The sequence below is a fragment of the Sminthopsis crassicaudata genome, chromosome 5 (genome assembly GCF_048593235.1).
Source record: "Sminthopsis crassicaudata isolate SCR6 chromosome 5, ASM4859323v1, whole genome shotgun sequence".
In the NCBI taxonomy this organism is placed as follows: Eukaryota; Metazoa; Chordata; class Mammalia; order Dasyuromorphia; family Dasyuridae; genus Sminthopsis; species Sminthopsis crassicaudata.
The window spans coordinates 110,927,307-110,941,909 of record NC_133621.1 but is presented as its reverse complement, the minus strand read 5'-3'; the positions used below and the strand labels follow the sequence as shown (position 1 = coordinate 110,941,909).

Sequence of the window (14,603 nt, the reverse complement as noted above, 5' to 3'; positions counted from 1 at the left end):
TGCTTCTATGTCTCTGTCTCTCTGTCTCTCTCATACACACACATTCTGTCTGTGTGTGTGTCTCTCTCTGTATCTTTGTTTTCGTCTCCATCTCTCTCTCATATGTCTCTGATTCTGTTTCTTCAGTTTTTGATTTCTCACCATTTCTGATTCTCCCATTCTATCTCTTTCTTCTATTTCACTCTGTCTCTTCCCTACTCCCTGCTCTCTCTCTCTCCCCCTGGCTACCTAGGGCCATGTCCCATAAGAGCATCTCTTTCTCCTCTCTCTCTCCCCCTTTCCCCCAGTATTCCCTATACTCCAGAAAGGAATCCATGCACCCCTTGTCTTCCTCTGTTATAGCTGCCCAGATCACACAATGGATTTCCATAATGGCCTCTCATCTTTATCCCCTGAGCACTCTTGCCTTTATTTTTCCAAGCACGACTAGGGGGTGGGAGATAGGCTCGGGGTTGCTGCTGTAGGAAGTTCTGTCCCTGGATGACAGGAGAATCGGGGACTGCGGAGCCAGGACTCAGGGGAGTCAGCTCCAAACTGATCCTAGAAACAGCCTATTTCTGGGAATGTCCTCCACACTGAATCTAGCTGAGTTTCTCTAGGAGGTAGGTGGGATAGGCAGAAAGGAGAAAGCTAGGGGAGAAGAATGAAGGTAACTTGAGGGAGGGATTAACAAGTCCTTCTCTTCATACTTTATTCTCTCTATATACTTTATATATACATACTTCTATATGTACTTCTATAAATATTTTATATATATAATTCTATATATACTTTATATATATATACTTCTATAAATAATTTATATACATACTTCTATGTATACTTCATATATATAGATATATGCTTTATATATACTTCTACATATACTTTATACTATATATATGTACTTCTATATATAATTTATATATATGCTTCTATAAATACTTTATATATACATGCTTATATATAATAACTCCACTTTTGCTGATAGCATTTTTCAATGGTTTCATACTATTTATTCCCTCTACATCCCAGAATACCAGCCTTCAATAAAAATAAATGTTTGTTCACCTTTTTGGTTAGATTTGGACTAGAGCAATTGTTGTTCAGCAGGTTCACTTTTGTGTGACTCTTTATGAGCCCATTTGATGTTTTTTTGGGCAGAGATACTGGAGTGGTTTCCCACTTCTCTAGCTCATTTTACAGATGAGGAAACTGAGGCACACCGGGTTAAGTGGCTCGCCTAGGGTCATACAACTACTAAGGCCAGATGTGAACTCAGGCTTTCCTGACCCCAGACTTGGTACTGACAGTGCACAGGCACCTACTGAGTCCCACTGAGCTGGGTCACACAATTTAGCAGTACTACCTAAGTCGTGGTCAGAAATGGCCCTGCTTACTTTTCCTGGGGAGCCCCTTCTGTGACTCATCTTGCCTTCCTACCCACGTGGTGACTTAGTGTCTCTACCTGAAGCTCCCCCAAAGGAAGATGTCACGGGGAAGACGGTTACCTGTAGAAGAGGCAGGGCTGGCTTCCAAATGTCACTGCCACATTGCTGCCTGCGTTCAAGTTGGTGCCAGTGATGGTCACTTGAGTGCCCCCAGACACGGGCCCTCGGATGGGCTTCAGGTCCGACAGGGTCAGTGTCTGAGTAGAGAAAGAATCAGTTAAAAAGGTGTGGATGGAAAAGCCCTGGATTCAGTCTGAATTTCCAATCTTTCACTTACTACCTATTTTTCCTCTGGTCCTCAAATTTCTTAAGGTTGGACTAAATCGTGAGTTTTTAATTTAATGCCTGTGTGTGTGCAGCACAATAATTGTATTAAAATGTATGCTTATATTGGATTTAGTGTATAGTCCCACCATGTTTAACATAGATTGGACTACTTGCCATCTCGGGGAGGGCGTGTGGTAAGGGAGAAAGAATTGGAACACAAAGTTTTACAAGGGCTATTATTAAAGAATTGTCCATGCACATGTTTTGAAAAATAAAAAGCTTTAATTAAAAACAATCAAAAATTTTAAAAATTGGTGCCTGTGAATTTCATTTTTAAAAAAGAACATTTCTGTATCATTGTTTTCCTTTGTAATCCCATGTGTTTTATTTAAATATTTACAAAATACTTAGTATGAAGGAAGATACTTGGAGTGAAGGAACCCATAGTCTTCACTAGGCTGTCAAAGGGATCCATGACCTAGAAAAGGTTAAGAATCTCTAGATTAAATGATTTTTAAGGTCTCTTTCAGCTCTAGATCGTCTGACTTTCTTTCTCTGGGACTCAGTTAATGCCTTGGTAAAACGTTCTAGCTTAAAACTCAGTAGGGAGCAATGCAGAGCCTTGAAGAGTAGGGTGACAGCTCTCTCTTTGGTGTCTGCCATGTTTCCTTGCTATTATCTTCTGGACACCCCCTGGAAAGAGGGAGCATTATTCCACCAGAAGGTACCCCAAGTACAAGACTGCTGAAATCCCAGGCTGACACTGCCACGAGGCTGTAGGCCCTTCAATGGCCTGCTCTGGAGTCTCCTCCAGTCACCAAGGCAGCAGGGTGGGCCCCGGGCCAGGGAAGGCATCGGGATATTCCAGAGGCCCCCACTGCCCTTCTGCAGGAATGGGGTGAGGGTGGGGGGGCAGAGAGAAAAAACGTCTGTTTGTTGGAGGATTTGGAGTTGCAGTTTGTTCCTTCATTAGCATTTTAATGGAAAAACTTTCCACTCAGTCCCAAGTGAGAAGCCAGTATCTGCATTTAAATGAGGATACCCCCCCTTTTTTTTAAGAATTATGGCCCCAAAGCTTGGAACTCGCCTCAGCAACTCGCAGCAGGCGGGTACCTGACTGACACAAGGACTTTACCTAGAGCTGGGGATCAATAACACCATTAGAGGAGAAAAGGAAGCCAGATGACATCTGCACACCAATGGGGTGGTCTTGGCTGCCCTGTCACGAGTCGCACCTGGCAAGGCTTGCTCATGCACCTGTCCTTGAAAGGGCTCAGCCTTACCTGAAGGGGTGGGCAGTGTGTGTCATTGCAGCAAGGTGACTAGATGCTCCTGGAGGGGATGGTGGCTTGGACCACCCCATTCTGCCTTTTCTCTCCCACGTTCCCCACCCAACCAGCCCTCCTTGCCCCTTCCCTGGGGTCTTCTCAGACCTGGGTCTCAAGTCTTCCCCTTTAACCCAGGCCACCTGCCTGACTGCTCCTGGGGCTTGGATGAGATGGGAGTCTATAATTCCAATCTTTCCAAAGAAATGTTTGCCATCTATCCTCCCCTACTCCCTAAGGTGCTCTGAACCTTACTTTCTGACCTGCCTTTATCTTTTATTGTTGTCCATGCATTTCAGTCACTTCCCACTCTCCATGGCTCCATTTTGGCAGAGATCCTGGAGTGATTGGACTGTCCTTGTCCAGTTCATTTTACAGATGAGGAAACTGAGGCAGACAGGGTTAAGTCCTGGTGCTCTTTTTCTATGCCCCCTCTATATCCCTTGCAAAGCTCCAGTGTGGCCATCTGATTGTACCTAAGGACCCCTGCTCTGTCCCCTCAAATTAGAGTGTGAGCTTCTTGCCTTTTCTATTTGCATCCCGGTCACTTGGCTTTGCATGAGGTATTTAATTTCTCTGCCCTCCGTTTCTTCATCTATAAAGTGAAGGAATTGGGCTAGAGGGCCTCTGAAATCCCAAGATCTCTTACAGATCTAACATTTGATGATTCTTTTCTTCTGATCTCTACATCTTTCCTTGGATTCCCTTTATAAAGGCAAAAGGGGGCTGACCTTATTCCTTAGTGACCTGTTCCAGGGAGAGAGAGGACAGCAAACTATTATTAGAAGCATTTGGGGTGGGGGACATGCTGCCAGTATCTGAGGTGCTTCAAAGCAACCTCCTTTTTTAAAAAAGCCCCATTGATTTAACATATATTTTAACATATTTAACATGTATTGGACTCCCTGCCATCTAAGGGGTGGAGGGAAGAAGGGGAAAATTTGGAACAGAAGGTTCTGCAAGGGTCAGTGTTGAAAAATTACCCATGCATATGTTTTGTAAATAAAAAGCTTTAATAAAAATTTTAAAATGTCCCATTTGGCTAAAGGGAATTTCAACATCAGAAGAAGCTTTAAACTAGTGTTGCCTGTACATAAGGGTTTAGGGAAGTAAATAATCTAGGCTGCCTTTACCTTTCAGAATTGTGGTATAATCAGAGCCTGGATTGAAGGAGTTATTCAGAGGGGGGAGGATGTGATGGAGAAACATTTGAAAGTTGCAAGAAAAGTATTAATTATTCAAGCAATGCTTCATAAATATTTCACTGTGGGTTTGTATGGAAAATCAGATTTGGGATTATTTACTCTCTCTTCACTCTGCTCAGTGGCTGGAGTAAGAGAGACAAGGAAGAAACAATGATGACTAGCTCCAGAGAGACTGCTCTTGGAAAGGGCTGGCCGTGTGAACCCTTCTTTTCCAACCATACGGAGCTGCATTTAGAGGGTGGAACCAAGACCATGAGCCAGACAAATCTGGGCTCCTGAACAGTTATTGAGGGGTTCTGTAACGCCCCTCCTTATCTCCCATTCTATGGAGTGACTGCAGAAATGTACCAACCCAGCAGCTCCAAATTCTGCCTCAGAGTTTAATCTTTGGTTCCTGGATAAAGTGATATATGGCTAAGGTGGACTGAGGAGGGAAAAAAGAAGAAATGTATAACTCTGTGAGGCTGGAAGGAGGGGCAGGGGAATTCAAACTCCCTCTTCCATTCTGAAATGGTAAGAATCTACTGACCTCACCCTTGTCCCTCTAGGGGTCTGTGTGTGTACGGGCCAAGCAGTACAACTCTCAAATGCAACTTGGGATAATGAGAACAGTCATTGATCTAGAACTGGAAAGCATCCCCAAGGCCATCTCATTCAGTCTTTTCTTTTTCATAGATGGAAACTGAATTCTAAGCTAAAGTAATTTGTCCACAACACATGGGTACTCAGCAGAAGAGATGAGATTTGAACCCAAGTCCCACATTTCAGAATTAGTTCTCTTATAATGTTATGCTGTGCCCTTATCCTGTACCTCTTCCAACCTTCTGTAAAGCTTTCCTACACAGACATGCTCTATTATTTAAAGATGCATTTGAAGCCAGAAGAAAGGAGTGGAATCCTCTTTGGGTAATTATGTGCTCAATATGGATCTCTTCCTCAGAGATGGGGCTGCCCCTCACTCCCCAAAAGAGCCCTCAGGTCACTTAGGATCCTCTATCCACAGTTACCAAGGGGATAATGGATGAAGATGTCAGAATGGGAAGAGAATGATCATTATTGTTGTTGTTTATCCTTCATTCTCAAAGAGGACCGATCACATTACAAGGGTGATATCTTGGACAGGAGTGGGACAGAGCTCTGAAAAGTCATCCGTCTCAGTCTGTCCTCCAGAAGCATCAAAATCCAGTAGCAAGACAAAAGTCAAGACAACTGGTGATGGCCCAGGATCCAAGTGGCCAACTGGACTCCAAGTTAGTGGGAAGATATAGAATTAGAAGACCTGGATTAAATTCTCAGCTCTTCTTCTTGCTACCTATGTAACATGGAATAAGTTCTTCATCTCTCTAGACATCAATGTAAAAAGAGGGGGCTTGAATGAGACCACACAGTTATATATCTGAACTAGAACGGATGCCTTTATTGGACATAGGAATAAACTGAGGCCCAGAGGTGTTAAGTATTTTGTCCAAAATTACCCAAGTACAAAGTAGAAGGTTTGGGTTTGAACCCAGGTCCTGTCTACTGAACCTCTCTGCCTTTCTAAAGATGACAGATAATGTTTTTTCTGCTTTAAAATTCTATGATTCTACATAAAAATGCTAAATAACAATGTAAGGGAAAGGAAGTCTGTGCTAAGTGCTAGGACAGGGTCACAGACAACACATAATCTATGAGTTCAGAAAAGAGATCGGTGTGATCAGAGAATAGGTGAAGAAGAGATCCTTGAAAGATGACCTGGGTTAGAATAGTCTGAAGGGAGAATGATGGGTTTTCTGAGTGATGCAACATGGGGAGATACGTAGAGGACTTGCATGGCCTTGCATGCAGTAGCTATTGCCCATGGCCAAATAGAGGGGGAAATGAGGGTGGATAGGATGAATAGAAGCAGTGAGGAGGTGCCATAGTGAAGAGAGCACCAGGCTTGGAGTCAAGGAGACTCATCTTCCTGGGTTCAAATATGGCCTCGTACACTCACTAAACATGTGATCCTGGGCAAGTTACTTAACCCTGTTTGACTCAGTTTCCTCATCTGTCAAATGAGCTGGAGAAAATAATGGCAAACCACTCAGTATTGTTGCCAAGAAGATTCCAAATGGGGTCATGAAGAGTTTGGTATAAAGTGAAGAAGAACAAAGGATGAGCAGTGTCAGATTAGGGGAGACCATAAATGCCAGGCTGAAGAATTGGAAATTGAGCCTAGGGAGCACTTTTGGGTAGGCAGTGACACAGTGTAGGACAGATTGGGGGATGGATAAATTGGAGGAAAAGAAAACCATCACAGGGAGACAAGGACAACCATGAAGTAGGCCCTGCCCTCTGGGAGCTTTCAATTTATCAGAAAAACACGGGCATATAAAAATACAGAGTTTATATGAACGACCTCAAGTGTTCGAGCTGAGTTTCAGTCCCATGCTTTTTGACTCTAATTCATACTATCATAGATTTAGAAGTGGAACGGACATTAGTGGTGAGCTAATCTAGCCTTTCCCCTTTGGACTCTTTCAGCAAGGAAGAAATTATTTCTGTGCTTTTAAAAAATCTATATTATATTAAAATTGTAAGTTATCTCAAATCCTCTTGGGAAAACTGAGATCTGAGTCCTAACCATACACACAAAAACAGACCACTCTGTTTGTCTGTACCTGGAGGTCATTCCTTGGTAGTCACCTATAATTTATTTTGAAATCTGATTGATGTCTATTTTGGTTGGGAGCAATGAACAGAGAAGGAAGAGAGAAAAGACAAAGAAGATGAATGAAGGAAGGAGGAAGCCAGAGTGAGAGCTACATTTGATGCCCACTGCAAAATCCATCATACTTATTTTCAGCTTTCAGCATCAGCAGAAAATCATGAAGAAATTATGTCATCACAGCTGTCATTAACCTGGGAAGTTAACTAGCTGATAAAATATATTTATTTTTAATATGCCTTTCTTGTGAGCAGGGGACACCGCAGGAAATGTGCTTACATCCCTATAATCACAAGGCTGAATGGCAAAGAAAGACCCCTGGAAGGCAAAACACCCTGGCCCCCGTTTCACAGGGAGGCTGGGAGGCTCTCCTGAGTAGCAGAACCTGAGCAGGGAGCTTCCTGCTGAGAGGGTGAAAGTGGGGGACAGGGAAAAGGAAAGAGCAAAAAGATGTGGGGAAGATGAGATGGATGAAGGAGAAAATGGGAGCGTGGGGAGGCAGGGGCAGCGCAGGGGTATGAGCAGAATGGGAAAGGTGAAGGGAGAATGTGACATGATGGGATGCAAAATGTACCTGATATGTCAACATGGGCAAATCTCACAAATTAATTAATTAAATTAATGGAGGTTTCCTCACCTGAGACAACATGGTGTTGTAAAAAGAAGACTGATTTTGGAGTCAGATCTTAGGTTTAAGTCCTGACTCTGACACTTAATGACTTAGAGCATGTCATTAAAATTCTGAGTCTCAGTTTCCTCATCTGTGAAATAGGAATGATAATTAACACTTACACTGCCTAACTTCATAGAATCATGCGATAACAAGATCAGGGACCTTAGGGATTATCCAACTGGGACTCAGAGAGGTCAAATGATTTTTGCCAAGGTCACATAGACAGTAAGAACCAGAGCTGAGATTTCGTACCCAAGCCTCCCAGATCCAAGGGCAGTGTTTTCCAATTTTTTTTTAATTTTTCAATTTTTAAAATTCTCTTTATTTATACTATGAATTCAACCCACAAAATTCTGCCATATAAAAAGAAAAGAAAGAGAGGATTATAGAAAAAACACCATGAATCTCTATTGTGCACACCTTGGATTTTTTTTTAAATATATATCCCACACTGACACAATAGAGTCAACACAGCTCTGTTTCTGAACTTCCTTCTGCTCTTTTCTGTGTCCTTTTAAATGTTTCATCAATGCCCTTTCTTTTTTCTTTCTTTTTTTTTTGCCTCCCTATCACCATCCTCCCCAACAATACTGCTCTTTTGTAACAGAAAAGTAGAGTTAAATCAGTGTTTTCTCCCTGTGTCATCCTGCCTCTCTGCAACCCTTAATTGGGAAGGACAGGCTCCTGTGAGAGCCTCTTGGATCTGGGGGGAGGCTCTGGCTGCATCTCCAGCATCACAGAGCGCATCCCGTCCTGGGCATGAGCAGCTGCTCTGACTATTGCGACTCACCATGAAATAGTAGAGCTTGGAAGAGCGGGCCATGAACTCGGGCTTGCACTCGGCCACGCAGATTTCCACAAATCCAGCGTGCTGGCTGGGCTTGGCTTCCCCCATCTCACACACAATCCTGAAGGAAGAGAAAGGAGACCCCAGTTGGATGGGAGGGCTAACTACTCTCCCCATAGATGCCCTGCTCTGCCTCAGGGGGAACAGAACATCCATTGGTTCCTCTTTTCTTTTCATTCTTGGATTTGGAGGCAGAGGCCCTGGATTCAAATCCAGATTCTGCTGTTGATTGAACATGTGACCTTGAGCCCCAGTTTCTCCATCTATACAATGGGGATAACAATGGTACATCCTTCCCAGGAGGGTTATTAGGATCAAATACAAATTATAAAGCACTTAAGCACAGTATCTGGTACATAGTAAGTGATATCTAAATGTTAGCTATGATTGTTATTATTATCCTCAGAAGGAGGTGGTTGTATTATACATCGCTTTTCAGGCTGCTTGAAGGCCTAAGTTTCTGGTCCTAGGAACGAAGGGTTATGTGTGTGTGCAGTTGGGAAGGTGATAGGGCAAGGACTGTGGTCTCAAGATGCAAAACCTAACTCTTCCCAGCCGGTAAGGATGCTGTAGGCAGACAAAGGAAGAACTGGAGGAATCCTTGGCCGTGGTGATGGTGCAGAAGCTATTGAGAATTACTCAGCAGCCAAGTGAGCCACCGGATTGTTTAGGAATCATAGGAAGAGACCTTGGGGCAGAGGCTCTCGTGGAGTCTGCTCTCTCACCTCACAGAGGGGGATGCTGAAAACCAGGGGAACAATCTGACTTGCCCAAATGGCAAGCCCTGAGGTGTGACTTGGGCCCAAGACTTCTGCAATGCTCTTTCCATGACTATTTACAGCAAAGGGCCTGTAAGCGAAAGTAGAAAACAGTAGTTTCCCTTGGAACACTATTGGGAAGGAAATTTTCAGGGATTTATTTCAAGGATATCAAAGGCAAAGGACTAACCTCTGCAGAATCCATCACACTCATGGGAGTACAGTGGTCTGAGCTACTGCTTACTAGCTCAGGTCAGTAGATTTTGCAAAGAACTCACTCAAAGCACTAGAAAGACAACATTTGGCTTGGGGGCATCATTTTCATATTCAAATTATGAGTGCTGGGTCCTCCAGGCTAGGGTGAGTGAAGGAAGATGTTGCACTGAGTGCTGGGGATGGGCTGGACACTCCGTGCTCATACTTTGAGGATGGCTTCCATTTTGTTTCACTCTCCACCTTTAATCAGGACCCACTATCTTTTGCTCTGTCCTGGCCCCCAACATCCTATTCTTCTCTTCTTATCCCTCTGCTTTGTCCTTAATTAATTATTGCAGTTACTTTTCTAGCTCACTCCTCCAGCCTATTTTCTGGCTCAAACTAACTAGTACAGCATGACTTCCCCTCCCCTTCCCCTCCTTTTCTCTGCACTGGATGGGCGCCACTTACTGCTCCGCGGGGATGTACCCGTCCACCAGCGGGCTGCATTCCACCCCTGCCACCTTGACATGGGAGGCAATATCTCGGAATTCTAGGCCCAGGTTCTCGCCTCGGATCGTCACCTTGGTGCCTCCTTCCCGGGGACCTGTGGATGGGCTGATCTAGAGGGAGGGAGGAAAAGAAAAGCAAAACAAAATAAAAAGTCATAAAATAACATTTTGTTACAAACTCCCATGATTCACCATTGCTACGTCAACCATCAATTAATAAACATTTATAAAGTACCTACTACACGCCCCCCACCCCGACCGATTCCCATCCCATTTGGCACATGTTTCAGATGGTACGTCCCCAATATTATTTTGGTCATTGATCCCTACCAGCAACTGACTGCTATGATAACATGCTTGCTCAATCAATCAAGTACTGGCTGGTTGGCAACTCTAGATGGAAACAATACTGCCTAACTGACTGGAGAAAGGGAAAGCAATGCTTTCCCAAGAGGGTAGCCTGGGTACTGTAACTACCAATTAACAGTCACTTTTGGCAAAGCACTTTAGAGCCTTGTCGTTTTAATGAGCCAATATTCAAAGCTCCTGGTAGGACCCATAAGCACTGGAAATCATGAGAGAAAGAAGGAGGGAAGGTTACCACCCCAATACCTCCCGGGCTGTTGCAGCAGAATCATGAGGAGAGGTCCAGAGCTCTCTGAGCCCATTCCCAGGACTATAAAAGCATTTCATTCGAATCCATCCAACTTCACAGTTGGGCTTGATTCAAATCTGCAAATAGATTTAAGTGGGAGTTTACCCCTGTGCATTGGTCACAGTGACTGGGCTTACCATCCCAAGGGACGCCATGTGCATTAAGATCCCAAATTGAAAATTTTAGGAACCAAAGTTCAGAAGACTGAGCTCAAGGTAGGATCAGAATGCAAATAAATACAGTTAAGTCTTCACACTCTTAAGGGTAACAACACATTCAGTGCCAGGATTCTGTGTCATTTTATGGGCCAAGATGGTGGCAAATATCAGGATTCCACTGCCAGCATCCCTGATACTGGCTCCTGATCAAGGTTCGGGAGTGAATTGGTGCCAGAGCAGAGAGAAGAACCCGAGACCCGCCTCGTCATTTTTATCCTTTCTGTATTGATTATAAGTAATACGACATGGTGAATGGAGAACGAGAAAGACTGGGTTGAAGTCCTGCCTTGGTCACAAACTGACTATTTGACCCCAGATTTAAGTCAGTGCTCTGGGCAATGCTCTATAATTGCAAATTGCAGAGAAGTTGGTGACCTGCACAGGGAGAGGGAACCCCCATACCCAATCCCTTCCTCCTCCTCCTTGTACCCCCGCTGGGTCAGCGATGTGATTCCATCTCTTAAGTAGGGTACAAAGAAGAAAAGAGACGGGTCCATACTGCCAAGAGAGAACCAGCCAGTGTTTGGGCCAGGTTGGAGGAAAGGGAGCGTTATTGCTCCTCGGGGAGGGGAAGGTTGGGGAGAAGCTTAGGCTCTTTGCATAATCCCCTCAGCCAGTCCCTGCAGCATGTCGGGGGCCAGGGCTGCCAATGCTGACATGGTATTCTAGCCCCTAGCTTGTCATACTGAAAAAAGAGGCGTTTTTATCTCTCGGACCATCCTCTTTTGCATTCCCTTGAGTGCCAGTGCCAGTACAGGAGCCGGTAAATAGCCTTGGGTTCTGGGGAGGTTTGTTTAATTTGCTATCTCCTCCCAGCGATTTCTTTGGACCTGGGCCAGGAAGGAAGACGCTCCCCCCACTCATGGCAGCCGTGCTCTTGGCAATGATGTTCACTTGGCCCAAGGAGATTTCTTTCCTGTTAATGGTTCTGGGAACAGCCTTACCACTGAAGTGGAGGGGTGGCCAGTCTTCCAGAAGCTCTGAAAGGGTGGGGTTAATTGGTCTGGCTGACTGAGGGAGAGAGACTCGGGTGTAGAGCAGGGTCTTGGGCGGAATAAAATGTGGACCAGGAGTTATGGGAACAGGGATTCCCCAAACTTTTTAGAGAGGAGGATGGATTCTGAGCCTCTGGTCCTTGGGAGAGAGCCCCAGAAAGAGAGCTCCCGGTGTCCGGAACAGAAGGGGAGAGAATCAAAGAATCCCTGTGCAAGTCCTGGCTGCTGACCTTATGAAGCCTGACATCCTCTCATTTTCTCTTCAATCTTAACTGAAAGAAAAGGTTTAAGAAAGGATGGAAGACAAAGAGAGAAGGGAAAAGGCTAAAACTCTCAGTGTCCACAGCATGTCCAAGGCAAAGGGCCAAGAAAAACAGAGCCTCGTCCAGAACACGTCAGGACCTTCAGTCAAGGAATAGGGTGTGGCGCTGGCAGAGGGAGGCTCTGCTTTATTAGGGCCGTCAGCAGGACTTGTTACTCAGGTAGAAAAGTCAAGATTCTACCACTTTTTCTGCATTTAATTAGAGAAACACACAGAATCCTAACTGGAGAGCTGAAAGGAAACTCAGAGACCCTTTAGCCCAACCAAGGAACTGAAGGCCATGAGCATCGAGTGCCTTGTCTAAGATGGCACAAGTAAGTAACCCCAGAGATGAGTTTGGATCTCCTTTCTCTAAGCCCAGAGCCAGAGAGGGCTCATTGAGCACTTTCACTTTATTGTTTTTTAACTGGACCTCTGAATTTCTTTAGTTCTAGAGGACTTCTCATGAGGAACTCGCTCAATGAATACAGATTGGCACCTACCATACAAGATAGAATCTGAGAGAATTGTCTGGGGTTTTGAGACATCAAATGACTTACCTAGAGTCACAAAGTGTGAGTCAGGATTTGAACCCAGTTTTAGTTCTCTATGTCACACTCCTATTGAAATAATGTCTTAATTATTTCCACTTAATAGTGTAATTATACTAATTTTTAACCTGGATCTATGAACCTATTTGTGAAATATATTGATAATAGCCTTTTGGCATCCTTGGCTTCCTTTGTAATCATTTTATTTTATTCATATTTAAAAACATGATTCTGAGGACTTCTCTAGGCTCCCCAAGGGGTCTATCACACACACACACACAGACACACACTTTAGAACCTGAATTACTTGTTATCTAGGGGAAAAGGTGGGAGAAAGCAGGGGGGATTGGAAACACAAGGTTTTGCAATGTTCATGCTTATTTTTTAAAAATTAAAAAGCTTTAATAAAAATAATTCCAACTTAACATCATTATTAACTAATAATTACAATCAGATTAGATGGACAGTACCTGGAGTTTGCAAATCAGTTTCTTCCCAAAATGTCCATGTAGTAGGTAACAGAAATATTGCCAGATCATTTTAATAGATGAGGGAACTGAGACCCAGAAAGGTTAAGTGGTTTGCTCAATGTCACACTAGTCTGGAAAGCCAGGGACAGCATTCCAGCTGCTCTTCCAACTCTGTTTTTCTTTCTGCTTACCCTTTGGATGTCTTTCTAATGTATTAAGCATCTTCTGTGTTTCAGAGAATTATACTCAGAAATAAACAACTTCTATAATCCTCACTCTTCTCCCTTACCACCTTCGGAAGGCCACAGGAATCTATATGGGTTTATGTATATGGACACACACATGTATACACGTGTATGTGTATGCACAATATATGTATACTTCTATGTGTACACAAGTATATACGCATACAAACATATGCATTGTTCAGTCATGGCTTGCTATTTCCTTCTCCAGCTCATTTTACAGATGGGGAAACTGAGGCAAACAAGATGAAATGATTTTCCCAGGCTCAGGCAGCTAGAGGAAATTTCCTTATTGGAGATTTCACCATATCACTAAAGATTGTTCCCGTTCCATGTCCCTATGCATGTGTGTATGGACATGCGGATTGCTCAGATATTTAATTTCTTTGATGTATGGGACTGCTTAAGGAGAAAACTCCCTCTCCATTAAGGCTCACACTTCCCTGCCTTGGGGTTCTGGGCCACTGAGAAGTTAAGCAACTTTTCCAGGATCTTGTAAAAGTAGGTATCAAGGAGAGGACTCCATCCTAGACTGCCCGGATCTGGGACCTGTCTCTTTTGCCCTTTATTACGCCCTGCAGCATCTGCCAATGATAAGCACAGTCAGCATTCATTCACCAGGCACTTTACAGTTTGCAAAATGCTTCACACCTGTTATCTCATTTAATCTTTGCAATATTCATGGGGCAGATAGTACAAACATTATTATCTCCACATAAAAATAAAACTTTGCAGGACTGCTGGAGCTAATCAAATAATGTCTACTGAAGTGTTTATAAGGTATATCCAGAGCACGTCATAAAATGTCATCACTGTACTTAGTATAGTGTCTAGCGCATAGTAGGAGCTTCATGTGTTACTGATTAATTGATTGATTAAAAGAATCAACACAGTAGGTGCTCAGTAAGGGTTCTTGACTTTTCCCTTAAGGGCATGGCACATCAATGGGATTTTCAGTTAAAGTTTGGATAACTTTGGGCTATTCTGGACCTCAGTGGTCTTATCTATAAAATGGGGAGGCAGGACTAAATGACTCCCAAAATTGACAGTCATCATATGATCCCATGATCAGGAGTCAGGAGCTTTTGGCTTTTAAGCAGGAGACCCCAGTTTCACTTCTCTCCAGCTACAAAATGGGGACGATAATAGCATCCATCTTTTGGCACAAAATGAAATATTTGTTAAGTGCTTTGCAAATAGTAAGATGCTGGTTATTATTGTTATTTTAATGCTATTTGTTTTTATGTATTATGTTTAATGCTATTTG

At 43.6% G+C, this 14,603-nt stretch overlaps 1 protein-coding gene across 1 annotated transcript in view; it reads right to left on the bottom strand.

Moving 5' to 3' along the window:
* PLXNA4 (plexin A4) overlaps positions 1–14,603 on the bottom strand; it is a 627,987-nt gene that overhangs the window by 85,388 nt on the left and 527,996 nt on the right. Inside the window, exons 13-15 of the mRNA XM_074269561.1 lie at positions 9,861–10,012; positions 8,380–8,497; positions 1,491–1,627 (exon numbers count right to left, since the gene is read on the bottom strand). Coding sequence (XP_074125662.1) covers positions 1,491–1,627; positions 8,380–8,497; positions 9,861–10,012 — 407 coding nt within the window. The remainder of the gene's footprint in view (positions 1–1,490; positions 1,628–8,379; positions 8,498–9,860; positions 10,013–14,603) is intronic.